Here is a 25,981-nt window from a genome sequence, read left to right as displayed (position 1 = left end):
CTGCGACGGGGCCGGTGCTGGGGCCCCTCCTGGGGCGGGGCGGGCGCAGGCGGACGGCGGGGCAGTCCGATGAGCTGAGGCCCCACGAGGCCCCGGGGCGGAGCTGCCGCTGCCGATGGGCTCCAGGTCGCGCAGCCCGGCCCGGGGCGGCCGCTCGGAGCGGGAACGGGACCGGGAAAGGGACCGGGAAAGGGACAGGGAGGGGCGCTCGCGGTCCGGGAGCCACGGGCGGCGACACCGCAGCCGGACCAAGAGCCGGAGCCGGAGTCGGGGCCGACGCCGGGAGCCGAGCTCGGGGTGAGTGCGCGCCTGGCCCGGAGCAGCCGCGCCGTGGCTGTGCGGAAGCGGGTCCGGGACAGCGGGGCTGGCGTACCGAGGCCCGAACGGCCGCTATCCGCACCGCCGGGGCCGACTGGGGACGGGAGAGGGAGCTGGGCCCCGCTCGTCTCGGGGACTGGGGGCGGGCGGGCGGTCCCGAGCGCTGCTCGTGACACCGGCCTGGGGCGGTCGGGGAGGGGGTGCAGGTACCGGGGGCGGTCAGGGGTGGGAAGTGCAGGTACCCCTCGTTGTCTCGGTGCTGCCGGTGGCGCCGATGCTGGGCCGGCCTCATCTGCGGCGGGGAGACGCCCCGTGTCCGGCCCGGCCGTGCCCTCCTCCCGCTGAAGCCCGACTGTACCTCCCCCCAGCTCGGACTCCGGCGATGAGAGACAGAAATGGAAAAAGAAGAAAAGAAGCCGCAGCCGGGAGCGGCACCGTAAGGACCGGAGGAAACGGCGCTCACGGTCCCGGGGCCTCTCCTCCAGCTCCAGCCCGGAGCGCGGGCGGGACAGGGCAGCGCGGAGCCGGGAGCTGCGCCGCAGGAGAGATGGGTCCAAGTCCTCCGTGTCCTCCGTCAGCTCCCCCTCCCCGCCGCCGCCCCGCGGCCGGGAGGAGCCGGGGCAGCAGCTGAGCCTGCAGGAGCGGCTGAGGCTGAGGGAGGAGAAGAAGAAACAGGCGGCTCTGATGAAGGCCCTGGAGACGCCCGAGGAGAAGCGGGCACGGAGGTTGGCCAAGAAGGAGGCCAAGGAGAGAAAGAAGCGGGAGAAAATGGGCTGGGGTGAGGAGTACATGGGCTACACCAACACCGACAATCCCTTTGGGGACAACAACCTGCTGGGCACGTTCATCTGGAGCAAGGTGAGCTCTGCCCTGGCCCTGCAGCTAAATGGAACAGGCAGGGGCAGTCAGGGGGACCTGACTAAGGTGGGGTCTGTATCCAGGGGACGGAGATAAGATGGGTCGAGGTCAGGAGAGGGTCCTGGAGCTGCTGGGAGCTGCAGGCTGAGTGCTGGGCACCATTTACTGAGTCAGGGATGTGGAGATGGTAACAGGAATGCTGCACTTCTGCTATAGGAATGACAGAGAGCTGGGGGTGTTCAGGGTTAGGGAGAAGAGAAGGCTCTCTGGAGAAGGGGAGGCTCTGGGGAGACCTTAGAGCTCCTTCCAATGGCTACAGAGCAGAACTTGACGAGGACCTGGAGGGACAGGACAAGGGGAACAGCTTCCCACTGCCGGAGGGCAGGGCTGGATGGGATCTTGGGCAGGAATTGTTCCCGGGCAGGGTGGGCAGGCCCTGGCACAGGGTGCCCAGAGCAGCTGTGGCTGTCCCCGGATCCCTGGAAGTGTCCAAGGCCAGGCTGGGCAGGGCTTGGAGCAGCCTGGGACAGTGGAAGGTGACCCTGCCATGACAGGGGTTGAAGTAGATGATCTTTAAGGTCCCTTCTCTCATGATTCCATGATACTGTTGTCTTGGCACTCACCTCACTAGACAGGGCGGGCTATGTGGGCTGAGCCTGGGTTTGCTGAGGGACTCAGGAGCAGTGTTTGAGTGATTTAGGGACTTTCAACAGGATCAGACCTCACTGGAGCAGCAGAAACAGGTGAAGGGAGTAGCATTTGCTGTCCAGTGAGGGGCTGTGGAGGTCCTTGGGTTCCACAGCTTCCCTTAGCCATTCTGTTTAAGGCACTGGAAAAGAAAGGGATCAGCCATCTGGACGAGAAGGACCTGAAGGAGAGGAATAAGCGAATCCAGGAGGACAATCGCCTGGAGCTGCAGAAGGTGAGATAAGATGTCCTTTCCATGTCACTGTCTGAGAGAGAGCCCTGTTTACAGCCTGGTTCTCACTGGGAAGGCCCCATTTTTTTCTCCTGGATGTGTCCAGTCTGTAGGATTGTGGGGGCCATAGAACCTTGCCTTCTGCTATTCCAGGATGAGAAATCTCTTCTCTTAGGTTTGAGCCCAGGAGCTCAGGAGGTGCTGAGGAGGACAATGCCAGGTCATGACACTGGGGCACTCAGTTGTGCCTGTGCCCCCTGTCTCCCTCAGGGCTGGCAGTGAGCCCAGGCAACCTGGCCCCGCTGGCTCCCCACTCTCCAGAAGCTTGGGCCTGTGGCAGGAGCCAAGGCAACTCAGGGACAGGTTATGTCATGGCTGTGTCCTCGAGCAAGGGTCTGTGGTGTCTGTACAGGGGAGGGGCCCATCCACAGTGGCCTCACAGCTCTGTCACCATGAGCAGGTGAAGCAGCTGCGTCTGGAGCGGGAGCGGGAAAAAGCCATGCGGGAGCAGGAGCTGGAGATGCTGCAGCGGGAGAAGGAGGCAGAGCACTTCAAAACCTGGGAAGAGCAGGAAGACAACTTTCATTTGCAGCAGGCCAAGCTGCGGTAGGTGTGCCCCTGCTCAGAGCCAGGCCTGGCTGGGAGCAGAGGATGGCACCGCTCAGTGTCGCCCACTGTCCCTTCGCCAGGTCTAAGATCCGGATTCGGGATGGGAGGGCAAAGCCCATCGATCTTCTGGCCAAGTACATCAGCGCAGAGGACGATGATCTGGCTGTGGAGATGCATGAGCCCTACACCTTCCTCAATGGCTTGACCGTCTCCGACATGGAGGACCTGGTGGAGGACATCCAGGTGCCTTCTCTGCCTGGGCTCAGGGCTTCTCTACCAGCTCTGCTCCTTTGTCCCTGGTGTGGAGCAAGTGCCTGACATGTCTTCTGCATGCAGGTGTACATGGAGCTGGAGCAAGGAAAGAACGTGGACTTCTGGAGAGACATGACCATTATCACGGAGGATGAGATAGCCAAGCTCCGCAAGCTGGAGGCCTCTGGGAAAGGAGGACCAGGTGAGCAGGAGAGCAGAGCCTGGTGTTGGTGTTGGGGTCGCCATGTGTACTCAGGCTCAGAGGGGCTCTCTCGGATCTGCTGGATGCAGGCTGTGGGTCTGGCAGCTGTCCCTGGCTGGGGCCCAGCCTCCTGCTGTCAGCAGAACCGGGATGGGTGCAGCTGGGTGCCTGGAGACTGACCGGCTGGCCTCGCCTGTCCAGGGGAGCGTCGGGATGGTGTCAACGCCTCAGTCAGCTCAGATGTGCAGTCCGTGTTCAAGGGGAAGACGTACAACCAGCTGCAAGCTCTGTACCAGGGCATTGAGAGCAAGATCCGGGCAGGAGGGCCCAACCTGGACATCGGGTACTGGGAGAGCCTCCTGCAGCAGCTGAAGGCTTACATGGCTCGGGCCAGGTGAGAGCAGAGAGTGGCAGCAGTGCAGACCCTGCCATGGGCAGAACTGGGGAAGCCTAAACCCAATTGGAGGAGGGAATGGGGGAGGGTGTTCTGCCTTTTCTGAGATGGCTGATTTCCAAGAGGGGAGCAGGGTGGGACACACAGGCCCTTCTGCAGAAGCCCGGCAGGTTTCTGCCCATGGAGGTGGGTGTCAAAGCTTTGGGCAGTGGGAGTGAGGTGGTTCTGCTGGGTGCCTGTGTCCCCTGTCTCACGCAGGGCTGGTAGTGAGCCCAGCTCCTCTCCTCTCTCAGATTGCGGGAGCGGCACCAGGACGTGCTGCGTCAGAAACTGTACAAGCTGAAGCAGGAGCAGGGTGTGGAGAGCGAACCGCTCTTCCCCATCATCAAGCGGGAGCCAGCTTCCCCCAGTGACAGGTGAGCAAACACCTGGGCCTGTCCCCAGGCACAAAGGCAGTCTTGTGCCCTCACCCTTCCCAAGGCAGAGCTCAGGTGAGCAGCCAGCAAGGGTACCATCCCCGTCCCAGTCCTCTCTTCTCCCTTCCGTGCAGGCTGGATCCCGAGGAGAGCCTTGAGGCACAGCCAGGGCCATCCTCAGAGCCAGAGGCAGAGCAGGACACAGAGGCCAAGGGAGAGGCGGAGGGGGAGGCTGTGCTGATGGAAGAGGATCTGATCCAGCAGAGCCTGGATGACTATGATGCGGGCAAGTACAGCCCCCGGCTGCTGGGCCCCAACGAGCTGCCCTTCGACGCCCACGTGCTGGAGGCTGAGGAGGACACGCACCGGCTGCTGCTCCTGCGCCAGCAGCTCCAGGTGACAGGTGAGCCCCAGGGCAGCCTGCCCAGCACAGGGGATGTGCAGTGATTCAGGGTGCAGGACTGGAGGGGACACTGCCCTCAGGAAGGGCAAGAGCTGGATATTGGTCAGGCAGCCGAAGCAGAGGAGTGCCCCTGGAGCAAAGGGCACTGTGGCCTGTACAGGAGCAGGGAAATGGTGCTCAGGCTGCTGGTGCTGCCTGGGAGACCTCCCTCAGTACCACCAAGGTGTTTGGGTGTAGACAGGCAGAAGGGGTGTTTTGGATGAGTTTTCCAGCACCGGTCAGCCCAGTGCCCACTCAGAGCCCACAGGGCAGACTGTGTATTCCCATATCCAGTTCTGCATCCTCTGCAGAGCAGCTCCTCCTCTCTGCATGCCTTGGAGCAGTGTTGCATGGCCCAGGCCTGGCTGGTACTGCAGAACCCGATGTCCCCTCTCCTCCCCTATAGGTGATGCTTCCGAGAGCACCGATGACATCTTCTTCCGTAAGGCCAAGGAGGGCATGGGCGCGGACGAGGCACAGTTCAGCGTGGAGATGCCGCTCACAGGCAAGGCCTATCTGTGGGCTGACAAGTACCGGCCCCGCAAGCCCCGCTTCTTCAACCGTGTGCACACAGGCTTCGAGTGGAACAAGTACAACCAGACCCACTACGACTTCGACAACCCCCCCCCCAAGATCGTGCAGGGCTATAAGTTCAACATCTTCTACCCCGACCTCATTGACAAGCGCTCGACGCCCGAGTACTTCCTGGAGGCCTGTCAGGACAACAAGGACTTTGCCATCCTGCGCTTCCATGCCGGGCCACCCTATGAGGACATCGCCTTCAAGATCGTCAACAGGGAGTGGGAGTATTCCCACCGCCACGGCTTCCGCTGCCAGTTTGCCAATGGCATCTTCCAGCTCTGGTTCCACTTCAAGCGTTACCGGTACCGCCGGTGAGGGCTCAGCGCCCTCGGACACCTGTCAGGGGTGGGCAGGGGCTCTCATCCCACGGCACAGACACTGTTCTGTGCATGGCCCCAAGGCCTAGCTGGGCATTTTCCTGAGGCTTTTCTCTGTCCTTGCATTTATCATGAAGAATGCTGAGACTTTGGTATAAATAAAATAAGGGTTGTTTTAGCCATGAGATTCTGGGCATAGGCACCCCCACTGCTCCTGCGTGACATCACCAGCCACTACCACGCTGGGAACTCCCCTGGGGACTGCATAATGCTTGGTCTGGGTGTCCTTACCGCATCCCCAGAGAGTCAGCCCTATGTGCTCCTTGTCCCACTCCAGCCTCCTCTATCTCCCCTTTCCAGTGCCAGACCAGTCCAGCTGCTGCTCCCCAGCTGGAGTCACAGGCCCTTGACTGCACCACCTCAGCATTGCCCTGAGTTCTGCTTCATAGAGGGGCTCCTCACCCTCCCCCAGGCCCCATTCCTGGCACGTCCTCCCATGGGATCTGGCTTCCCTAGCCTGGGAGCGCTGCCACATCCCTCAGTCTTGGCTGGGGCATGGGAGGCTTTAGTGCTGCATGCCGCCTGCTCTGGTGGAGGAGAGGAGAGGGATGCTGGTTGAGATATTTCCTTACAGGGGAAAATCTGGATTCCAGAGCCTGCAGTCCCTCCCACATCATGCTTCTGAGTCTCTCCCTGCCCTGGGCAAGAAACAGTTGCACTCCCCAGTATCCTGTTGATGATGAGGGAGTTCCTGAGGGCCTCTAGTGATGTTCAGATGGGTTTTGGGCACCTTAGGGGCACTTCAGGGTTGAGCCTGGGACTGGCTGGTGTTGGTCCCCCTAGATTATGACCAAGGGCACAGCCACACTCCTCTGCTATCACCCCACATGGCTCCATCCCCACAAGCCCTTAAACCCCAGGGTATGCCCATTCAGGCAGGCAGGATGAGGTGCTAGTGAGTAGTGCCCAGGGATGCAGGAAGCCTCTGCCCTGGCTTCATCAAGAGACCATTTCCTACCTGCATCCACTCTTCCCAGTACAGGCCCATGGTGCAGGGACTTAAGGGTCTGCCCAGGACCCCCCAGCAATAGGACAGAGGCAAGCCTGCTGTGCAGGGGCCTCCAAGCCCTTGGTGGCTGCCCCATGGCTCAGGGAAGTTGCCTTGTCCAGCTCCTGGCTCTGCCAGCGGGATCCAGCTGCAAAGCTGCCATGGGAGCTGGTGCTCAGGAGGCTCCCTTTCCTGCCCTGGTCACCCACACTTGTGGGACTTGCCCTGCCTGCAGATGGGGGTGGGGGACCCCAACTGCCATGGTCCTGCACGTGGGTACTCCCTCCCCAGTCTGCCGGACATCCCCAGGGCCAGCAGCTGCACCGGACATGTTCCCTGGCCTCTCCTTCCTGGCAGCTATTTCCTGCTGCTCCCTGTGCAGGGGGGTTTGGGGCTTGGCGCAGGAAGTGAGCATAGGCCTGGCCAGGGAGGAGGAAACGGGGAAAAAACCCAAACCCCAAAAGTGGTGCTTTGTGCCCTCCCTGCTCAGCTGCCCCGCAGAGCCTCCCTCTCCATAGCCCATCCCTTTCCCTCCTGGGCACACGCAGAGGTGGGGGCACTCCCCCAAAACTGTCCCACTGTATCTCCAGCCGGAGCAGGGTCCATGTCCAGGCACTGCGTTTCCCTGCAAGTCTGACTGCAGGCCCTGGTTGGGGTCACTGAGCAGGCACAGGAGCCTGAGCCCCGAGAGCTGCTGCAGCCTCCAGGCATGTGCCGGGGCCAGATCGGGGTCTGGATTCGGCTGAAGCCCCTGACGGCTTTTCCTTGACCTGGCTGCTCTCAGTGCTCCTCCTAGTCCACATCTCCTCTGCGTTTCGGGACAAGCTGCCACGGCTCAGCCCTGAGCTGTGCAGGGCACGCAGCGGCTGGGCCGGGTCATGCCCGGGCGGGGCAGTCGGTGGAGCTGCCCCGTGTCCCATCATCCGTGATGGGCTCAGCTCTCCCGGGCACACCCCGGCCCCACCTGAGATGGCAGCGGCTGCCGAGCCCCGCGCATTCCGCTGCCGGTGGGGCCACTCCTGCTCCCGGCGCTCGGGGCCAGCTCCGCGGGCTGGCCCTGCCTTCCGCCGGGGCTTTCGCTGAACAATCTTTGCTCCAACCCAAAGGATGGCGGGACGATGGGCTCTGCAGCCCCTCACTGCCGAGCCGGTGCCAGGAAAAGCCGCCTGGGCATCCAGCTGAGCGCCGAGCCGCGGTGCCCCTCGCTCACCTTGGCGGGATGTCCCCGCGGGCCCCGCGGACTCAGGCGCTCCCAGCTCCGAGGCCAGGGCCGAGCTGTGCCCTCCTCGGCGGAGTACGGGCAGCTGAGACGGAGGCTATCGCTCCTAGGACCATGGGAGGGAGGGAACACTGCCTGGGGACGTGCCACCGCTCCGCTGCTGGTCTCGGGTTTGGACAGCGCAGCGACATCCCGAGCTCGGAGCTGCCGGGCTGGGAAAAGCCCCGGGAGGCGAATCCCCTAGGGCAGGGATGGCCGGGGCTGCGGGAGCACCCAGGGACCCCAGCCATCGGCCACCCCAGCGCCCTCGCCTCCAGCCCGCCCGGGCATGGACTCGCTCGAGTAAAGGAGTGAGTAACGGGGAGGGAGCGCAGCCTCGACCGGACCCAGCCGCGGGTGCCTCCGCCAGGGGCTCTTCGGGCGCCGGCACCGGCGCAGCCGCACCGGAGGGGCACTGCCGGGTTCCTGGGGCGCTGCCCGGACCGGGGGCGATGGGGCCGGGGGCCACCTCTGCCTGAAGGCCCGTCCCGAGCAGGGAGGGAGCGGAGAGGGACGGAGCCGGTTCCGGGGGGCGCGGCGAGCCCGGCCCTTCCCCCGCCCCGCGGCGGAGCTGAGCCGGGCTGAACCGAGCCGGGCTGAGTCGAGCCCAGCCGGGTGGGTCCCGCCGGCAGCGAGGTAGGGCTCGGGTCTGCGCGGGGAGGGAGGCGATGGAGGGGGGCGAGAGATACGGGGCCAAGGGACAAAGAGTCCGGAAGGCTGGGATGGACGGACAGAGACGGGGATGGGCGGACAGACGGCCGAGTTGGCTGTGCGGGGCTCCTGGGACTGTGTAAGACGGTCGGGTCTCCAGCAGCTCCCAAGGCTCTCGGGGCGCTCGGCTTCGCACACAGCCCCGAGGACCCCACTGTGGGGGACGGACACCCCTCTCCCCGCACTGTCTGTCCGTCCCCGGGACCGAGGGTGCGCAGCATCTTCGGCGTCCCGTCGGAACCAAGATTTGTTTTCGAGGCTCCCCCGCGGGACGGGTCCCCCCCCCCGCCCGCCCCGTGTGCCGCTGGCTCCTCTGGGAAGAGCTGGAGAAGGACGAGGAAAGGCTCAGGAAAGGGCCGGGAAAGGAAGGGTTGTTGTATTTCGGGCTGTCGGAGTGGGCGGCCCAGCAGCCTTAAAGCCCTCTAGATGCCGCGACCATGCGGGCGGAGGCAGCCGCGGGACGGGGGGTCCTGGTGCCCCAGGGCTGCCGAGCCCCAGCTTCTGCACCCCAGGACACCCGGGCTGATCCTCCAGCCACCGCCTGCCCGGCCCCGGGGCCCTGGAGAACGGGGATGGTGCCATCTGTTTCCCAGTCAGACGAGAGGCTAGGGACCTCTGCCCTGGGCCAGAGCAGGGACAGAGAAAATCCTGGCAAGGACAGTTACCATGCCTGGCAGGAACCATCCTGTGTGTCACTGCTTCCCAGAAATGTCCTCTGTCTGGGAGTCCTTGGGATGTCTCTGCTCTAGGCCAGGCCAACTTCTTCAGGAGCAGGTCCTTGTGGGTCCAGAGAGGAACACTGATGCTCTGCCAAGTCCTCACCCCAAGGCCTTTCCTGTCCTGGCTGATGACCTCGACCTAATTTGAAGCCCCAGAGCCCCAGGCTGGAGGGAGGAGGCAGTGGGACCACACCCATCCCTGAGAGGTGACATAGTGTCCCCTGGGACCACCTGCACCAGGGGTAGGAGACAGAAGGGATCATGCAGGAAGGTCATTGTCCTGGAGAGCTCCAGCGAGCAGAGAGTGGGATAAGTACGAACACAAGGGATAAATGCAAACACCCTGCAGCATCCTCTGCACGGCTGCCCTGTGGCTAAGCACCACATCCAGGGGCAGACCCCAGGTCGAGGGTACCATGGAGTGTGGGGGTAGTCACTGCTGTCTGGTTTGGGGGTCCCTTTGTGGGTGTGTGGTGCCTCTCCCAGCCCCCACCCTGGCCTGATATTGCAAGCCCTGTCCAGGCCCCATGCCCAGTCCTGCTTGGAGGAGCCTGGGGAAGCAACGGGCTGGGACAGATGCTGATAAGGAGCAGCCTCCCGCACTCCCCATCTGCATTTCCCTCACCCCCCTCGGATGTGGCCAGGGCAGGAAGCAATGCCCAGCAGAGGCAGGGCAGCCTTGGTGCATCTGCAGCAGGACCCAAACCTATGGTACTGCCAGGACCCCCCCATACCCCACTGCCAGTGCCTCACAGCCTCCAGCAGGACATTTTAGAGCTAGCTCCTCTCCCCTGGGATTTTACCCCAGCACCCCTTTCCAAACCCTTGTTTCCATGGCATGCCCATTTTTCTAGGTCCAGAACGCCAAACCTAGGGGGTCAGTGGGGGCAGTCCCTGGGCTCAGGATTTCTCGTCTGCAGGACCTGCTGTCCCCACCTGCATCCTCCTGAAGCGGCTGTCTGTGATGGGGGGAAATGGCAAGTGGGGATCACCCCCACCCCCACAGGAGCCCCTTCCCAGAGGCAGCACTGGTATGTTCTGGCACAGAAGGGGTTCCCTCGCTCCCAGCCCTGCAGCTGCTGAGTGGCCCCTTGTAAATATTTGGCTCCCTCTAAGTGTTGTGCCCAGCTGAGGCAGCTCTGCACAGGGGGGGGTCCCAGCTGCTCAGCCCGAGTCCAGCTCAGAGTCCTCCGAGCCCTGGGGTCCCTGTCCAGGCTGCAGTGGGCAGTGGGGTCCAGGCTGTGCTTTTGTCGGGGCAGGAGGTGAAGGGATGACAAGGAGGTGATGTAGGTAATGGTGGGATTTGGAGCTTTTTGAGCTGCTGCCTCCTTGCCTGGGAGACCCCCCCGTGTCACTGGACACTATAGGGAGGGGTCATACCTGGCCACAGTGAGCCAGCAGGCAGCCAGGAGCACCCTGTGGCTGTAAGTATCCAGGTAACAGGGACAGCAGGAGGGTTCTTGGACACCAGTGAGCAGAGGGAGCAGCCTGGGACAAGTGGAACATGTTTGGGGACAGCCCTCTGAGCAGTGTGGGCAGGTACGTGGCAAGGGACAGCTGGAGTGGGACTGGCACACCAGGCACTCGCGTGGCACCACTGTGGGGCAGGGGTGACTTTGTCACCTCTCAGAGGACGTGGGAGAGGCTGGTGGCTCCTCAGGGTCTCAGAATGTCATGCTGAGGCCTCAGCACGTGTCTGCAGGGCCTACGCCTCTCGAGCTGAGGCGGTTCCTTGGGGACCAGTGAGAACAAACAGCAGAGAGTTTTCACTCTTGGCTCATGGAAAAAGCCGGGCCCACCCTCACAGTGATTCACCAGCGTGCTCTCCCAGCCCCCCACACAGGGCAGGAGGGGGATGGGGCTGAGCCACCACCACCATCCCTGGCCCTTTTCCTGCTCCCAGGGCTGCAGGTCCCAGGGCACGGCCAGTGCCGGGGAAGGGTGCTGGGGCACGGGCAGGGTGCTGTCACCCTGTGTGTCCTTATCCCCGTGTGTCACTGGGGTGAGGCCCCAGAGGATGTTGCAATGCCTGGCACCATCCCAGCCCAGCCGGGCTGTGGGATCAGCGCCTGCCTCGGGTGTGTGCAGGGGCTCCCGGCCCTGTGGCCACCCTCACACCAGGGGCCGGAGAGGCGTTGGCATTGAGGGGTTCTGGGTGAGGGACAAGGCATGGGGACCCAGAGCCAGGCCAGCAATGGACCAGCAGTCAGGGCTGGCAATGATCAGAGTTGGTGTGAGGTTTAACTTCTGTGAGGGACAGAAGACAGGTGGCAGTGCCACCGTGCACAAGGGAGGAGCACTGCAGTGGGTGCTTTGCAGGGGTGGCGTGTTGGGTTAGGGCTGAGTATCCCACTGGGCATTCTACTGGGGCCACTGGGCTGAGGACCAGGTCAGCCAGGAGGGTGGGCTGGGACAAGTGGGGTGGCAAGATCCTCCACAGCCTGGAGAAATGGGTCCCAGGAGGAGAGGAGGGGTGTGATCCCTGTGGGGGTCTGTGCCCCAGATTGTCCAGTCCCCACTATTGCCATGTCTCTGTCCTGTCCCACATCATCCCATTTGCAGCCTGGAGGGCCATGTAGCACCAGGAGTTGGACTTGATGAACTTTGTGGGTGCTTTCCAACTCAGGATATCCCATGATTCTATGATTTCCAGATGCTCCCTGGCCCAAGAGAGGCAGAGTAGCACTGACCAGGCTGTCCACCACCACAGCCATCCCTGTCACACCCTGTCCTGGTGACAAACCCACAGCTCCTACTGTGAGGGATGCCAGGAAGGCAGAACCAGTCTGTCACTCACACTGGCTGTGGTTTGGACACGGTGCCAGGGTTGCAGCACAGCCTCAAACCTGTACCTCAGGTTTCCCGAGCACACTGGAGGAATGGGGCATCTTCACAATGAGACAGGAGTTTACACTCAGGGACAGGCTGTGTCAGGATCATGCCCTAGTGCAGCCACTCTGTGCCTGCATCCTTCAGAGTGTGTCCCCCACTGTGATGGAGGGTGACGGCCCAGGGATCTCTGGCTGTGTCCCCCCGGGGCAGGAGGGAGCCAGGCTGTCAATGCTGAGTTTCCCCCAGCACCCTCTGTGCCGGGATTCAGACTCGTGGCTGCAGCCCCACGTGGCTCCTGGCCCGGGACAGTTAATCCCGGCCGCTGTAGGGCTGCAGCCCTTGGCACCCTCTGCGGCTGCGCCTGGGGGTGGCACAAGCCGGATCCCACCCTGGTGTCCCCCTCCGTGGGCTGGGGTCCCACCCTGGTGTCCCTCTTCACAGCCCCTGGAGGACCCCATATCTGCAGGCTGAGGATGGATGATGGGTGGGCCTGGCCATAGGGAGCAGCCCTAAATTCCCTCTGTTCCCCCTGCAGGGCAAGGCGGGATTGGTCTGGCAGCGGCGGGGGGCTCCGGCCATGGAGCAGAGCCAGGCGGGGGCCTGAGGCTGCTGGAAGGAGCAGGAGGGGGTGCAGGACATGGAGCCCCCCAACAGCAGCACAGCCGGGCAGGCGAACTCGTGCTTCGGGGTGTTCAATGCCAGCGATGGCCGTGCCAGTGCACAGAACAGCATCGCCTCTCCCTGGTTCTCCACAGCCTTTGGCCTCATCGGCCTCTGCTCCAACCTCTTTGCCCTCTGCGTCCTGGTCAGCTCCTCCCGCAAGCTCTCCAGCCAGGCCCGCTCCTCCTTCCTCATCTTCCTCTGTGGTCTGGTGGTCACAGACTTCATGGGGCTGCTGGTGACAGCCTCGGTCATCATCCCCTACCACTTCACCAAGTTCTCCTGGGCCGAGGTCGACCCTGGCTGCCACCTCTGCAACTTCCTCGGCTTCTCCATGGTCTTCTTCGGGCAGTGCCCGCTGCTGCTAGGGGCCACCATGGCTGGGGAGCGCTTCTTGGGCATCAACCGCCCCTTCTCCCGCTCCACCAGCCTCTCCAAGCGCCGCGCCTGGGCCATCGTGGGGCTGGTGTGGGGCTTCTCCTGCTTGCTGGGACTGCTGCCGCTGTTCGGGCTGGGGCGCTACACACTGCAGTTCCCCGGCTCCTGGTGCTTCCTCACCCTCCTGCCCGACACTGGTGACATCGTCTTCTGCCTGCTCTTTGCACTGCTGGGCATCCTCTCCGTGCTGCTCTCTTTTGTCCTCAACACCGTCAGCGTGGTTACGCTCTGCCGCGTCTACCACGACCGCGAGTCGGTGCAGCGGCGTCGTGACAGCGAGGTGGAGATGATGGTGCAGCTCGTGGGCATCATGATCATCGCCACCATCTGCTGGATGCCCCTCCTGGTGAGGCCTCTGTCCTGGTGTGCCCCATCTCCACCCCTCCATGTCCCTCCTGGCTCTTCATGTTCCCCCTGTTCCTTCTTGTGGGGTCTCAGTCTTGGTGTGCTCCCCTCAGTGTCCCTCCTGGGGCTTGGTGTCCCCCACCCTTCATAGTGAGGTCCCAGCTTTCATTGTGTCCCCTCCATGTCCCTGTAGGAAGGTCCCAGGTCTGCAGGTGTCCCCTTGGTAAGACTTCCCCAGCCACTGTCCCCCTGCCACCTCTCTACACCCCGAGCTGGCCCCTGGTGACTGGCAGAGCAGTGCCCCAAACTGGGCCAGGACGCCTCCCAGGGGCTCAGTGCCTCTACTGACACTTTTGTCCCCTTCTCTCCCCAGATCTTCATTGTCCAGATGGTCCTGCAGCACCTGCCTGGCCAGGCCCAAGTGCTGCCCACAGACACGCAGGAAATGCTGCTGATCTACATCCGCATGGTCACCTGGAACCAGATCCTGGACCCCTGGGTGTACATCCTGTTCCGCCGGGCCGTGCTGCAGCGCGTGTACCCCCGGCTGCCCCCCCGGCCCTCCATCGCCTCCCTCAGCCCCTCCCTGCCCCGCAAGCTCACCACTGGATCCGTGCTGCAGTAGCACCCTGGGGACGGGCACTGGGCAGGGGGACATGGCCATCCGCCCCTCACCCATGGTGGATCCTCATCACCTGCATCCAGGGCCTTCCCCCCACAAGCCCAATAGCCAGGGGGCTGTCAGGGGGCTGCTTCCCCCTCCCCGTCCTCAATAAAGCACAGCTGGTGCAGCTCTTGGTGCCCACTGGGGATGACCACCTGAGGGGGACCCAGGGAGGGTACCTGGGGGGAACCCACGCTGCTGACAATCAGAGCAACAGCCCTTCTCCTCCTGTCTCTCCTTTAATGAGCCACAGCTGCTGCCCACCACATTTGAGATTGTGCAAGGGGGATCCTCAGGAAGGTGGGTGGGTTGGGTGCCTTCTGTCCCCCAAGCCAAAGGGCAGATCTAGGTGCTGCTCAGGAGGGTGTGGGGGACAGGATGGGGACCCCAATCAGCACCTCAGATGGGGTGGGGATGAGGTGGGGGCTTGGGGAGGGGACAAAAGTGAAGGGCAACACCTGCCCCCCAGCTACTCCTTATCCCCCTTGGGGTGGCAGACAGCTGCCCACACCTCAGCCACAAACTCCTGGGGGAAGGCAAACTCGCCCACCACCGAGTCCAGCCCCTGGGCAAGCAGGGCCACGCTGGGGCTGCCCTTGGCTGCCTCCACCATCGTCGAGGCTGTTGGGGAGAAGAGGGAGGTCAGGGCCAGTGTGAGAGGCTGGGACAGGAGCAGGGGCTGAGTCAGGATCTGGAGCTGGAGCAGGGGAAGAGGCAGGAGCTGGGGCAGGAGGAGGAGCTGAGTCACTGCAGGGGCTGAGGAAGGGGCAGGGGCTAGGGCAGGGTTGGGGTGGGAGTGAGGGTCAGGACAGGTCAGTGGTAAGGGTAGGGGCAGGGTCAGCTCCGGGTGGGGGTCCAGGCCCCCTCCTCACCCAGCTCGCTGTCGCGGATGCCCATGTAACTCTCCAGCAGGTCATCCACCCGCCGGGCGGCTTCTTCCTCGGAGGGGCTGGGCTGGGGGCGAGGCGCCCGGGGTGAGTGCGGGCAGCACAGGGGATGCTGATCCCCATCCTGGCACAGGGTGAGCAGCTCGGGGTGGGGGGGTGAGCCTTACCCCCTCCTCCAGCACGGCCGGACCCTTTGTCCGCAGCCGCAGCGTTTCCTTCCCGCTGGCCATTCTGCCTTCGCCGGGGGATTTGCCTGTCCGTGTCCGCTGCCCGATCATGTCTGTGCCCCGGGGGCGGGGGTTGAGGGCACAGGCAGGACGGGCATCCCCAGCCCCTCGCTGCTCACTGCCCGGCCATCCCCAGCCCCCCAGGGGCACTTCAGGGTGAGCCGTGTGTGGGACGGGGGGGGTGTGTCAGGGACATCCAGGGGTGCTGGGGGGGATGCTTGTGGTTTTGGGGTGCTCACGGATGCTCGGGACAACGCTCACAGAGCAGGGGGGTGGGCACGAGCAGGTGTGGGGACCCCCATGTGAGTGCCCCAGGGCTGCGGGGTACACACACATAGTGGGGGTGCAGACGGGTACACACAGGGGGCAGTGAACCCTGGGAGGCACTCGGTCACTGGGGAGGGACTGCAGGGCCACAGGGGGCTGAGGATGATCCCAGGTCCCCAGGGCAAGAGCAGGGGGACCTTCCCAACTCACCAAAGGCCTTTTTCGGCTGGACCAGGCGGAGGGTGAAGGGCTGAGCCCGCGGCAGCTCCCGCAGCATCCGGGCCACCTCGTAGTGCCGGCAGCCCACGATGGTGTGGTCGTTGATGGCCTCAATGCTGTCCCCCACACACACGGTCTGCAGCCGGTTGATGATGCTCCCCTCCTTGATCCTCTGGGGACCACAGTGGGACAGGGACACACAGCACAATGGGACAGTCAGACACAGCCCCCATCCCGACCACACACAACCACCTATGGGGTCCCACGCTCTTTGGTAGCCAAGTCAGGCAGGGAAGCCCTCCCAAACATCCCCATGGCAGGGGAGATCCCCAGGGTCAGGGCAGACCCAGGGAAGGACTGCTGTGGGGTGTAAGGGAGGAGCATGGTCCCAGGGAGGGGATGTCACCTTGCAGGGCCACAGTCCCCAGGGCTGCCCCAGCCCCAGGTTGCTCCCTGGGGGTTCACCTTGATGAAGGCATAGCCAGCCCCGTTGTCTGTGATGGTGAGGCCGAGCGCGTCCTCTGTCTTGGTCACCTCCACCTCCTTGGTCTCCCCCCGGACGTGGGCGAAGATGAAATCCTCCAGGCCAATCTGTCCCCCCAGCAGCTTCTGCATGTCCACTTTGTGCGTGTTGAGCGTGCAGAAGAGGATCTGCCCCGGGGAACCCGGTCAGCAGGGACTGGGGATGCCCCAGTAGGGCAAGAGGTGACAGGGGAGCCTCGGCCAGTGCAGGGGGATTCAGTCAGATCTAGGCACTGCTAGAACAGAGGGGCCCAGGGACTCCCAGCCTGCCTGGGACCCTGCACTGCCGCATCCCTGCGCACCTTCCCCCAGCTCCAGGCAGCTGGAACCAGCCAGGAACTGGCAGCCACGGCTCCCTGCCCACATACAGAGGGTAAACTGAAGCACAGAGACCCCAGGCCCTACCCAGAGGAGCCAATGCAACCCTGAGGCCATTGCAGAAAATTTTGGGGACCACATTTGCAAGCATCTAGGGACTTGGGGGGAGCACAGGCCACAGACAGTGCCTCAGGGTGGGTGTGCCTGCCTGGGGCACGAAGACCCCGCCCCAGGCTGCAGCCCCTCACCTCGGTGGGCGAGATGTCGAAGACCTCGGCGATTTTGGCGTAGAGCTCCTTGACGTTGGTGAAGCCCTCGATGCGCCCCGTGGGGCTGCCGTGGGCCAGCTGCGTGTGGAACACCAGCCTGGGCCGGGCGCGGGGAGCCCGGGGGGCTGCGGGGCCGGGTGGCTCGGGGGTCCCCGGCTCCTGCCCCACGCCGTTCTCCATGGGGCCGCCCTCGGGGGGCTGCCGCCCGTGCCTGCCCGCCCGCTGCATCCCTGCGGTGCTGCTGAATTATGGATGGGGCTGGCTCCCCGCCGGCCGTAAGGTGATCCCCGCACCCGGGAACTTGAGCCGGTGGCGCAGGTCACCCGCGGGGATCGGGTGAGCTCTGCCACGTAGGAAGAGCCCCGGCACCGAGCCAGCTGATTCACATCCCCCCCAGCCGGGGCTGGGGGCTGCACTGATGGGCTCAGGACTGTCACCCATGGATCCACCCCAACAACCAAGCCCGGGATGAGCTGCAGAGCTCCTGCTGAGCACAAACACACAGGGACCAGAGCGGTTTTGTCCCACATTTATTTGCTCCCATCTCCATCCCCAGCCCACAGTCAGCAGGAGATGGCAAATGGCAGATGCAGAGCACAGGCCGGGCAAATGAGAGAGGGGTGGGAACACCCCGGTCCCCAGCAGACCCAGGGCCAGGCCCATGTAGTGCTAAGAAAATAAGACACTCTCTAATTACACAGTCTGAGATTAATGACAGGCAGGCCCAGGGACACCAAGCCTGATCCCAGTTGCCAGCACAGTGGTCCCACAAGAGCAGGGGGGCTCAGGCAAAAGGGGCAGGAGGCAAAAGCCAATGCAGCACACCCGGGGCCCCTGCAAGCAGGAAGGGGTCAGTCACAGCTCCCCTGCTACAGAGGTCCCCACCCTAAGACAAGGTGGGTCCCAGCTCCCCTCTTCCAGGGGTCCCCCATCATGGGAGGGGGGGCAGTCCCAGCTCTCCTCTGCTCCCTGCCCCAGGAGGGGGTCACAGTTCCAGCTTCTCTCTGGCCTAAAGAGGTTTATTGCTTTCAGGAGCTCGCTGCCTGGTCCCAAGATACAGAGGGGAAGGAGGGGAGCCAAGCAAGAGTGATGGGGCAAAGGCTGAAGGCACACATCAAAAAAAAGCTGAGGCAGGTGGTGGGAAGGAGCTGCCCTCATGCCCTTGCAGGGATGGGACCAAGAGGTTCCCAAGCTGGTCAGGGGACAAGAGGCAGCACCAGGACCAAGGGGGTCCCAGTTACCCCTCACTGCCCCCAAACCCCACAGCCCCAGTTCACCGTAAAGGGGTGTGTTCACGCCAGGCCCAAACCCACCAGCACCTCCCCTGCCCCAGTCAGGCTTCAGGGAGCTCCTGGTTGACAAGGCAGGGCGGGGGGCCTAGGGGAGAGCCAGGGGTGCTCACACCAATGCTGACCCTCTCCCAGCACTGCCCTAGCTGGGCTCTCAGCCCTGTCACCGCTTGTCCCCCAAAGCTCAAGATCCCTGGAGGTAGCGCAGCCATGGGTCTGGCGGTCTGGGCTGGGGGTCCCATCTGCAGGAAGGTGCAAGGGGCAGGGGGAACAGCCAGAGCCCCTGCACAGACTGTCCCTTGAGTGAGCTCCAAGGGACAGGCCCAGGGTCCAGCCATGTCCAGGGTCTGGAAGGACTGGTCATCTCATAAGTGTTCACTGAGGAGGGAGAAAAGCACAGCTGAGTCACAGAATCCCACAATGGTTTGGATTAGCAGGGGTCCTAAAGTTCATCCAGATCCTCCCTCTCCCACGGGCAGGGACACCTTCCACTGTCCCAGGCTGCTCCCAGCCCTGTCCAGCCTGACCTTGGGCACTGCCAGGGATCCAGAGGCAGCCACAGCTGCTCTAGGCACCCTCTGCCAGGGCCTGCCCACCCTCCCAGGGAATAATTCCTGCCCAAGATCCCATCCAGCCCTGCCCTCTGGCAGTGGAAGCCATTCCCTGGGTCCTGTCCCTCTGTGCCTTTTCCCCAGTCTCTCTCCAGCTCTCCTGGAGCCCCTTTAGGCCCTGCAAGAGGTTCTGAGCTCTCCCTGGTGCCTTCTCCTGTCCAGGTGACCACTCCCAGCTTTCCCAGCTTGGCCCCAGAACAGAGGGGCTCCAGCCCTCAAAACATCTCTGTGGGCTTCCGTGGACTTGCTCCAACAGATCAGCATCTTTGGACATGGGGACACCTCCTGAATTCAGGGACTGGGCTTCCCTCTCCCACAGCTCCCTGCAGCAGCTGCACCATCTCTGCCCACACCTTTCCTGCTCAGCTCCCATCACCACTAGCTGGAGCTCAACCCTGCAGTGCCATGGGGACACCTGTGCCACGCTCCCAGCCCTGCACCCACCTGGCAATCCGGGACAGGATCTCCTTGACACGCAGCACCAGTGGCTCGTGCTGCAGGGGGTTGCTCTCAATGGCACTGTGCAGTTTGGCCATGTAGAAGTCCAGGGTGCTCAGTGTGGGGGTCTCCCCAGTGCCTGTGAGGTGACAGCCCAGTGAGCAGGACCAGCAGGTCCCCACCCCACCATGCTCATATGCTGGGGACTACAGGAGGGATCCCAGCACCAGATGCTATCTCCTGCAGTGGCATAAGCCCAGGAGCGCAAGGATTTTGGCCAATGTGGGGTGCAGCTGTGTGACTCCAGAGAAGGAGGAATCCCAGCCTGCCCTGTGCCAGGACAGAGAAGCCAGCTGGCTGTCACATCCCTGGGCTTTCTGGACATCTCTTCATGTGCTGCAGGATGCCATCCCAGCAGCAGATGGGCATTAACCACCACCCCACCCCCCCACAGTGCTCCCCTGTATGGGATGGCTGGACCCCCCAGTGCCCCTCTGCCCAGGCAGGGGTCCCAGCAGTCGGGGAGTCCCACAGCTGCCCCCAACTCACCGGGAATGGGGAGGGAGGCGAAGCTGGCAGTGAGGGCCTGCCGCACAGACTGGAGCTGCTGCTGCAGGGCCAGGGTCTGCCGCTCCTCCTGCACCAGCTCCTGCTCCAGCTTCTCCTTGGCACAGTTCATGCTCTCCGTGTGCTTCTGCAGGATGGCATTCTGCTCCTCGAACTCCGTGTTCATCTTGCGCAGACGCCGCAGCTCGGCCTCCCGGGCTGTGGGACAGCACCGTGTCTGTGGGGACACACCCTGCACAACCCCCTCGTCCCAAACCCAAACCCAAACCCCGGCCCCCACACGGCTCTTCCCAGCAGCTCTGTGTCACCAACGCCCAGGCTCCAGCCAGGACCTGCTCCTTCCACATGGACTTCCCAAGGACCCTCCACCAGCCCCTACCCTTGTTTTGGTCCAGGAACTCCTCAGTGAAGATGGGCACATCAAAGGTGGAGAAGGTGTCGCTGCACTCACCAGCCTGAGGGACAAGAGGGAGGGGTTGGGCATAGCTGAGCCCACCAGAGGGGACCCCAACACCTTGGGGCTGGGCTGATGAGGGCACTGGGACAGGGTGAGGGCTAGTCCTGTCTAGCAAGTGGGGAAGAAAGACAGCTATGCTCTGCCTCTCACCCCTCCAGGAACCTGGGACTCACAGCCAGGCTCTCCCTCTGCCCACCCACACCTGCAGCCAGCCCAACAGTGCAATGTGCCTCAGTTTCCCCACACTCAGGCAGACCTGACAGAGCCTTACCTTCTGCGGGTGCCCATTGAGTAGGGTGTTCACACCCACCGCGCCCACGTCCTCTGCAGGGGAAGAAGGAGGTCACCCAGGGCCCAGCCTCATGTCCCCAAAAGGCTCTGGCAGCACCTGGCTGGATCCTGCAGCCATTGCTCCCACAGCCCACCTTTTTTGATCTTTTTCTCCTGGATCTTCTCCGTACACATTTTGTAGGCCTCTGACTGCTGGTACTCCCGCAGCTCTTTCATGTACTGCTGCTTCTCCCGCTCTGCCTCATCCAGGTACCGCTGTGGTGGGTCACAGAGGGGCCTCAGCTGACCCAACACAGCCTCCCAGGAGCTGCTGACCCCTCCCTGCCCAGCTCCCACGCCCCAGCACTGGGCCCAGAACCTTTCTTGGAGCAAGCTCAGGAGTCTGGGGAGCAAGCTCTGGAGCTGCCCAGCCCTGGGGGGTCTCTTTTGGGGGCCAGTACCTGCTTCTCTGAGAGCTGCAGTTTGCTCCACTCTGCTCCCAGCATCTTTGTGATCTCTGGGAAGGGCAAGTCAGGGTGCTGCGTGCGGATCTGCTCGCGCCGCTCATTCAGGAAGCGCACGTAGCCCGTCACGGGGGCTTTGGGGCCGTTGGGAAGGATCTTCTTCCTCTTCTTGCCCTTGGGCCAGCCCCTCTTCTTCACCGGCTGGCAGCCATGGAGAAGGGACAGCCCATGAGGAATCAGAGCCATTGCATTGGGGGACACAGGAGCAGCCCCCAGGCCCACCTGGGCCATGTAGCCCTCCAGGCAAAGTCTGAGCCCTTCCTTGGCCCATGGCCACAGACTCATGTGGGCTGGTGCAGGGCAAGAGGAGGGGTAGGGACATCCTCAGGCTGGGCACCTTGGGCCCCACTCCCAGAGATGGTATGAGAAGGAACACGGGCTCTAGGACTCACCTCCTCCTCCGGCTTCTCGCTGCCCACCCGCGCTGACTCTCCCTTCTCCTGTTTGATGGCCACCACGAAGTTCCCATGATGAGCCTTGCCTGGGGCATGCCTGCAGCCAGAGAGCACTGTCAGAGAGGGCTGGGACACCATGGGGACCAACAACTCACCAGATTACCCAAACCCCCTGACTCAAACAGCCCCAAACCCAGCACTGGCCATAGAGCCCTTGTTCCCTTGAGGGGAGGCTACAGCAGAGCAATGGCACTGAAGCAGAGCCCGGCACCATGAGCAGGGCAGCCCGGCACACTAAAGCTGCCCTGAGGTCTGGTGGCAGCCCTGGGACTCCTCAGGGACATTTGGATGGGGGTTGGCTCTTGGGGTCAGGTAACATTGACAGTCACATCCCTGCCTGTCACCTGGGCTTGGGACACACCTTGGTGGGGAGTCCCAAAGGACTCTGCAAAGGAGCAGGAGCCGCAAGGGTTTGGATCCTGGTGCCAGGGGCACCACCTGGAAGCATCACCCACACCCCAGGAGCCCCTGGAGGCAGAGGGTGAGGGCAGGGCATTGGCTTGAGCTGCTCCAGCCACAACCACTCCAGCAGGTTTGTGCTGCCTGTGACACCTTCCTGACACTTCGTGTGGCTGTACTGTGGGGCCCAGCCCCTGTCTCCAGGTCACTGCCACGGCTTCATAGATCAGCAGCTGCTTCAGCCTCCCTGCCCCACCGAGCACCCTGGGTGGGTAGAGCCTCCATGTCCCACCACAGCATCACCCTGGGGCTCCCCAAGCCCCCTGGCAACTCCTCCAACTGGCTCCATCCCCCAGCCCTGTCCCATTCCCACCCCAGGGTCCTCAAGGCAGCTCCTGCTCTGCTGGAAATGTCCTCACTACATCAGGGGAGCCACAAAGGGCTCCTGAGTATCACCTAGTGATGCTCGCTTGGGTTCCAACCAGGTCCTCAGACCTGAGAACCAGCCCAGGGCCAAACACAAGCCCTGGCACAGACATGTGTGAAAAGCCACAGCAATCCCAACCTGCTCAGGATGCACCTTGGAATTTCCTTTATGTGTGCCACATCATGTACCTGGAGGAAAGCCCAAACCCTGCAGAGACTCCAAGCTACTGGTATCCATTTATCACCCAGACAAGCCATCCTTGCAGTTAATTTAAGCGGCTCCTTCCGTGAGCCCCCAGCACAGAGCCTACAGTGGCCCTTGTAGAAAAAGTGGGACAAGTCCTTCCACCAGGATCAGAGGCAACCAGTGCCCTACACCCCCACAATCACAAAAAAACCCTACAGGAAGATGTGAGACCACTTCTTCTTCTTCCTAGGGAAAAAGAACCCTCCAAGGCTGTGCAGGGTCATGGCCAGCCTTTGGTTTTATCAGCTGTAAGAGCAATGTTCCCAGTGATGTCCACAGCATCATCATGTTTGCCAGGAACACACTGACACCCACCAGTGCCAGACAGATCACCCTCCCCCCTTGATCCAGATTCCTTGAATGCCTAAGGATGTTTTAAAAAGTAAAGTTATCTCAGGCAAGATTCCTCCTCAGCCAGTTTGCTCTGGCATTCACCTCCCTCCACCTCTGAGGCACTTCCCCATCCGCCAGCTCCCGTGTCAGGAGGGCCAAGGACAACTCAGGACAGGACAAATCTCAGAGGAATTCAGCCCTTACTGGTTCTGATCTCCCAGTATGCTTAGAACCACAGAATCCTGGAATATCCTGAGCTGGAAGGGACCCACAGGGATCCTTGATCCCAGCCCCTGTCCCTGCACAGCCACCCCAACACCCTCACCCTGAGCACTGTCCAAACGCTCCTGGAGCTCTGGGACCATTCCCTGGGGAGCCTGGGCAGTGCCCAGCACCCTCGGGGGGAAGAACCTTGCCCTGAGCTCCATGCCAAGCCCTGGCCCAGCTCCAGCCCTTCCTGGCCTCCTGTCCCTGGCCCAGAGCAGATCTCAGCCCCTGCCCCTGTATCTCCCCTGGGGAGGAGCTGCAGCCCCCCAGGAGCCTCCCCTCAGTCTCCTGTGCTCCAGCTGAAGGAGCCAAGTGCCCTCAGCTGCTCCTCAGCCCCTTCCCCAGCTCTGTGTCCCTCCTTTGGGTACTCTCCACCAGCTTTGGATCCTTCTGATCTTGTGGTGCCCAAAGTGCCCCCAGCACTGGAGGTGAGGCTGCCCCAGGGCAGAGCAGAGTGGGACAATCCCCCCCTGCATACACACACCACCTCCAAGGCTTGGAAGGGGATGAGTTTCTGCCGCTCTTTCCCCAGGGGCACTGACACACAACAGGGTGGCCAGAGGAGGTTCTGGCAGGTGGTGGTACTTACAGCAGGGCAGCAGGCTTGGTGCTGTGGGCCATGGGCAGGGGTCTCGGTCAGCACCCTGTGGGCAGAGCACAGTTGGCACTGTCATTGGCCGGTGGTGCCCACCAGGGTGCCCCTGCTGAAACCCCCCTCGGAGGTGTCTCCCTCGTGGAGAAATCACAGGACCTCTCCCCAAATGGCATCTCCTCCCCAACCAGCCCCTTACCGGCCTCTCCACCTGCCCCAGCCCCCAGGATCCCGGCACAAGCTCCAGCCCACTCCCACTGACCCACCTTTCCCTGGGGGTGCCATCGCAGCTCCTACGGGCTCATCCCCCTTTCCCCCCTCCCACAGCGATCCCCAGCGCCCCCTGAGTCCTCCCTCGCAGAAAACCCCCCTTCCCGAGTCCCATCGCAGCTCCAATAGCTTCATCCCGGTTACACTCCGCACCCCTCGCACCCCCAGTGCCCCCTGGCACCCCTCACCGGCCCTCTCCGTCCCGCCCTCCCTCTTGGGGTCCCATCGCAGCGCCCCAGTGGGCTCGCCCTCAAAACCTGCCCTCTACCCGCGCCTCCCCGAGCCCCCCCAGGAGCGCCCCTCCCAAAGGATCCCCCCCAGAGGATCCCCTCACAGATCCCCCCCAGGAACTCCCCTCCCAAAGCATCCCCCCGCAGGAGCGCCCCTCCACAGGATCACCCCCAGGAACGCCCTTCCCAAAGCATCCCCCACAGGATCCCCCTGCAGGAGCGCCCCTCCCACAGGATCCCTCACAGGAATCCCCCACCCCAGGATCCCCTCGCATGCTCCCATCCCACAGGATCCCCCCAGGAATGCCCCTCCGAGGGGATCCCCCACAGGAGCCCCCCTCACAGGATCCCGTCCGGACCCGCCGCCGCCGCCGCTCACCTGACCACGCCCCTCTATTATTATGCAAACGAGGCTCCCGCCGCACCGCCCCCGATTGGCCGCTCGGCGCCGACTCGCTGAGCGGACCCAGACGCGTGTTGGCTGGATGTGATGACGTCGAGGGAAGCGGCGGAAGGGGGATCGGGGCTGGCCGGCGCGGCGCGCGCGCGCTGCTGGCGGCTCTACCAATCAGAAGCCAGCGTCGGGACGAGGAAGTGTTGTGGAGAGGGCAGCGTCTTAAAGGGGCAACGACAAAGAGGTGGGGCGCATCTCCAGTGGCCCGATGTGGGCAGCACCTAAAAAGGGCAACGTCATGGCGGCGTCCCTCCGCCGCCGCCCTATCCCAGTGAGCCCAGTGTGTTCCCATCGTTCCCAGTAACCTCAGTGCCCACCTCAGGGCTGACCCACTGATTCAGCTACCCTACTCCACTGCTCCCAGCAGCCCCAGTACCCACCCAGCAGGGGATACCCATGACACCAGTACTTATCCTAGAGTCCCCGTGACCCCATCACTCCAACACTGCTTCCTGTCACCCCCGTACAGCCCATACTGGTCCCATTGACTCCATTAAAGACACAAGGGGAGGTTCCCCACGACCTCCAGTCTGCTCCCAGTGTCTCCAGTATTCACACAGCTGGGAATCTCCATGATGCCTGTAGTCACCACAGATCCCAGAGACCTTAATACTCCTCTCTAGAGGGTCTCAGTGCCCCCATTACCGGTCATACTGCTCCCAGTCACAACAGTACCTACTCAACAGGAGCTCCCGGTTGCCCACGTAAGCCCACCCTATCTCCAGTGAAACCAGTATTCACCCAAGAGGGCGTGTCCCACGACTCCAGTAGTCACCCCAGAGTCCCGGTGACCCCAGTCCTCTCCCCCACACTGTCCCCAGTCACCCCAGTACCCTCACACAACTCCTACTAACCCCAGTGCCCATCCAAGCAGGGGGTCCCCATGACATCTGCAGTCATCCCAGCATCCCAGTGACTCCCAGCTGACTGGTTCCAGTACCCACAACCCCTGTATCCCTTCACTCCTGTAGTCTGACACTCCCCACTTGGTGCATACTGGGATTTTGGGGTGACTGGGAGCAGTGTGATGGTGTACTGGGATCACTGGAACTCGGGCAGCTGCGGGCATCATGGGACCCCTCACTTGAATACCAGGATGCTGGGAGTAGTGAGGGTGTACCGGTGTCACTGGAATTCTGGGGTGCCTACTGGCAGCATGAGGACTGCTCAGGTGGGTACTGAGGTCACTGGGAGCAGTGTGGAGGTACTGGAGTGACTGGGACATTCTCTTGTAATGGATGGGACTGTTACAGGCAGCACTGGTGTGACTGGGAGCAGTATGGGGGCAGCACTGGTGTGACTGGGAGCAGTGCCATGGAACTGGTGTGACTGAGAGCAGTACAGAGCCACTACTGGTGTGACTGGGAACGGTGTGGGGGCAGCTGTGACGTGTCTGGGAGCAGTGTGAGGATGACAGAGGAGTCCCGTGGGATTGGAGTGGAGACAGCACTGGTGTAAC

The 25,981-nt window shown here is 62.9% G+C and overlaps 4 protein-coding genes across 9 annotated transcripts; 2 read left to right on the top strand and 2 right to left on the bottom strand.

Annotated features, from left to right (window-relative positions):
- Positions 1-99: 99 nt before the first annotated feature.
- CACTIN (cactin, spliceosome C complex subunit) lies at positions 100-5,494 on the top strand. 2 transcript variants are annotated; one of them, XM_050986177.1, is made up of 10 exons: positions 100-297; positions 687-1,176; positions 2,003-2,098; positions 2,556-2,701; positions 2,785-2,947; positions 3,041-3,158; positions 3,360-3,552; positions 3,846-3,968; positions 4,103-4,371; positions 4,817-5,494. In XM_050986177.1, the coding sequence occupies exons 1-10, from the start codon at positions 116-118 to the stop codon at positions 5,305-5,307; spliced, it is 2,271 nt and encodes a 756-aa protein (XP_050842134.1). In that variant the 5' UTR covers positions 100-115; the 3' UTR covers positions 5,308-5,494. The 2 variants fall into 2 exon arrangements, with proteins under 2 accessions (XP_050842134.1, XP_050842133.1); XM_050986176.1 differs by having other exon boundaries at positions 4,079-4,371.
- Positions 5,495-8,148: 2,654 nt separating this feature from the next.
- On the top strand, positions 8,149-14,111 carry TBXA2R (thromboxane A2 receptor). 3 transcript variants are annotated; one of them, XM_050986173.1, is made up of 4 exons: positions 8,149-8,251; positions 12,413-13,321; positions 13,514-13,543; positions 13,694-14,111. In XM_050986173.1, exons 2-4 carry the CDS (start codon positions 12,515-12,517, stop codon positions 13,943-13,945), a joined length of 1,089 nt encoding a protein of 362 aa, XP_050842130.1. In that variant the 5' UTR covers positions 8,149-8,251; positions 12,413-12,514; the 3' UTR covers positions 13,946-14,111. The 3 variants fall into 3 exon arrangements, with proteins under 3 accessions (XP_050842130.1, XP_050842131.1, XP_009095183.1); XM_050986174.1 differs by having other exon boundaries at positions 13,434-13,543; positions 13,694-13,823; XM_009096935.3 differs by lacking the exon at positions 13,514-13,543.
- Positions 14,112-14,255: 144 nt separating this feature from the next.
- On the bottom strand, positions 14,256-17,077 carry GIPC3 (GIPC PDZ domain containing family member 3). Its single transcript, XM_050986079.1, has 6 exons — positions 16,673-17,077; positions 16,050-16,235; positions 15,576-15,756; positions 15,039-15,151; positions 14,857-14,938; positions 14,256-14,605 (listed from the first exon to the last, which is right to left on the bottom strand). The coding sequence occupies exons 1-6, from the start codon at positions 16,919-16,921 to the stop codon at positions 14,454-14,456; spliced, it is 963 nt and encodes a 320-aa protein (XP_050842036.1). The 5' UTR covers positions 16,922-17,077; the 3' UTR covers positions 14,256-14,453.
- Positions 17,078-17,209: 132 nt separating this feature from the next.
- Positions 17,210-24,589, bottom strand: HMG20B (high mobility group 20B). Of its 3 annotated transcripts, none has more exons than XM_018921780.2 (10): positions 24,448-24,589; positions 23,566-23,620; positions 21,242-21,341; positions 20,787-20,990; positions 20,481-20,601; positions 20,327-20,379; positions 19,978-20,053; positions 19,581-19,796; positions 19,038-19,170; positions 17,210-18,360 (listed from the first exon to the last, which is right to left on the bottom strand). In XM_018921780.2, the coding sequence occupies exons 2-10, from the start codon at positions 23,595-23,597 to the stop codon at positions 18,348-18,350; spliced, it is 948 nt and encodes a 315-aa protein (XP_018777325.1). In that variant the 5' UTR covers positions 23,598-23,620; positions 24,448-24,589; the 3' UTR covers positions 17,210-18,347. The 3 variants fall into 3 exon arrangements, with proteins under 3 accessions (XP_018777325.1, XP_018777324.1, XP_050842035.1); XM_018921779.2 differs by having other exon boundaries at positions 24,412-24,551; XM_050986078.1 differs by having other exon boundaries at positions 24,428-24,450.
- Between the last annotated feature and the right edge of the window lie 1,392 nt (positions 24,590-25,981).

This window comes from Serinus canaria, chromosome 28 (assembly GCF_022539315.1).
Source record: "Serinus canaria isolate serCan28SL12 chromosome 28, serCan2020, whole genome shotgun sequence".
In the NCBI taxonomy this organism is placed as follows: Eukaryota; Metazoa; Chordata; class Aves; order Passeriformes; family Fringillidae; genus Serinus; species Serinus canaria.
The sequence above is the reverse complement of the archived record's forward strand: the minus strand, read 5'-3'. Positions and strand labels throughout refer to the sequence as shown.

Bases quoted from the DNA above. Each gene is read 5' to 3' on its own strand.
- CACTIN (XM_050986176.1), top strand. From the start codon at position 116: ATGGGCTCCAGGTCGCGCAGCCCGGCCCGGGGCGGCCGCTCGGAGCGG. The intron at 2,099-2,555 runs GTGAGATAAGAT...CACCATGAGCAG, and splicing joins ATCGCCTGGAGCTGCAGAAG to GTGAAGCAGCTGCGTCTGGA. The intron at 4,372-4,816 runs GTGAGCCCCAGG...CCTCCCCTATAG, and splicing joins CCAGCAGCTCCAGGTGACAG to GTGATGCTTCCGAGAGCACC.
- TBXA2R (XM_050986173.1), top strand. From the start codon at position 12,515: ATGGAGCCCCCCAACAGCAGCACAGCCGGGCAGGCGAACTCGTGCTTC. The intron at 13,322-13,513 runs GTGAGGCCTCTG...ATGTCCCTGTAG, and splicing joins TCTGCTGGATGCCCCTCCTG to GAAGGTCCCAGGTCTGCAGG. The intron at 13,544-13,693 runs GTAAGACTTCCC...TTCTCTCCCCAG, and splicing joins GGTCTGCAGGTGTCCCCTTG to ATCTTCATTGTCCAGATGGT.
- GIPC3 (XM_050986079.1), bottom strand. From the start codon at position 16,921: ATGCAGCGGGCGGGCAGGCACGGGCGGCAGCCCCCCGAGGGCGGCCCC. The intron at 15,757-16,049 runs GTGAACCCCCAG...TGTGGTCCCCAG, and splicing joins CTGGCTATGCCTTCATCAAG to AGGATCAAGGAGGGGAGCAT. The intron at 15,152-15,575 runs GTGAGTTGGGAA...CCCGGGGCACAG, and splicing joins CCAGCCGAAAAAGGCCTTTG to ACATGATCGGGCAGCGGACA.
- HMG20B (XM_018921780.2), bottom strand. From the start codon at position 23,597: ATGGCCCACAGCACCAAGCCTGCTGCCCTGCT. The intron at 21,342-23,565 runs GTAAGTACCACC...CTCTGGCTGCAG, and splicing joins ACCAAGCCTGCTGCCCTGCT to GCATGCCCCAGGCAAGGCTC. The intron at 20,380-20,480 runs GTGGGCTGTGGG...CTTCCCCTGCAG, and splicing joins GGAGAAAAAGATCAAAAAAG to AGGACGTGGGCGCGGTGGGT.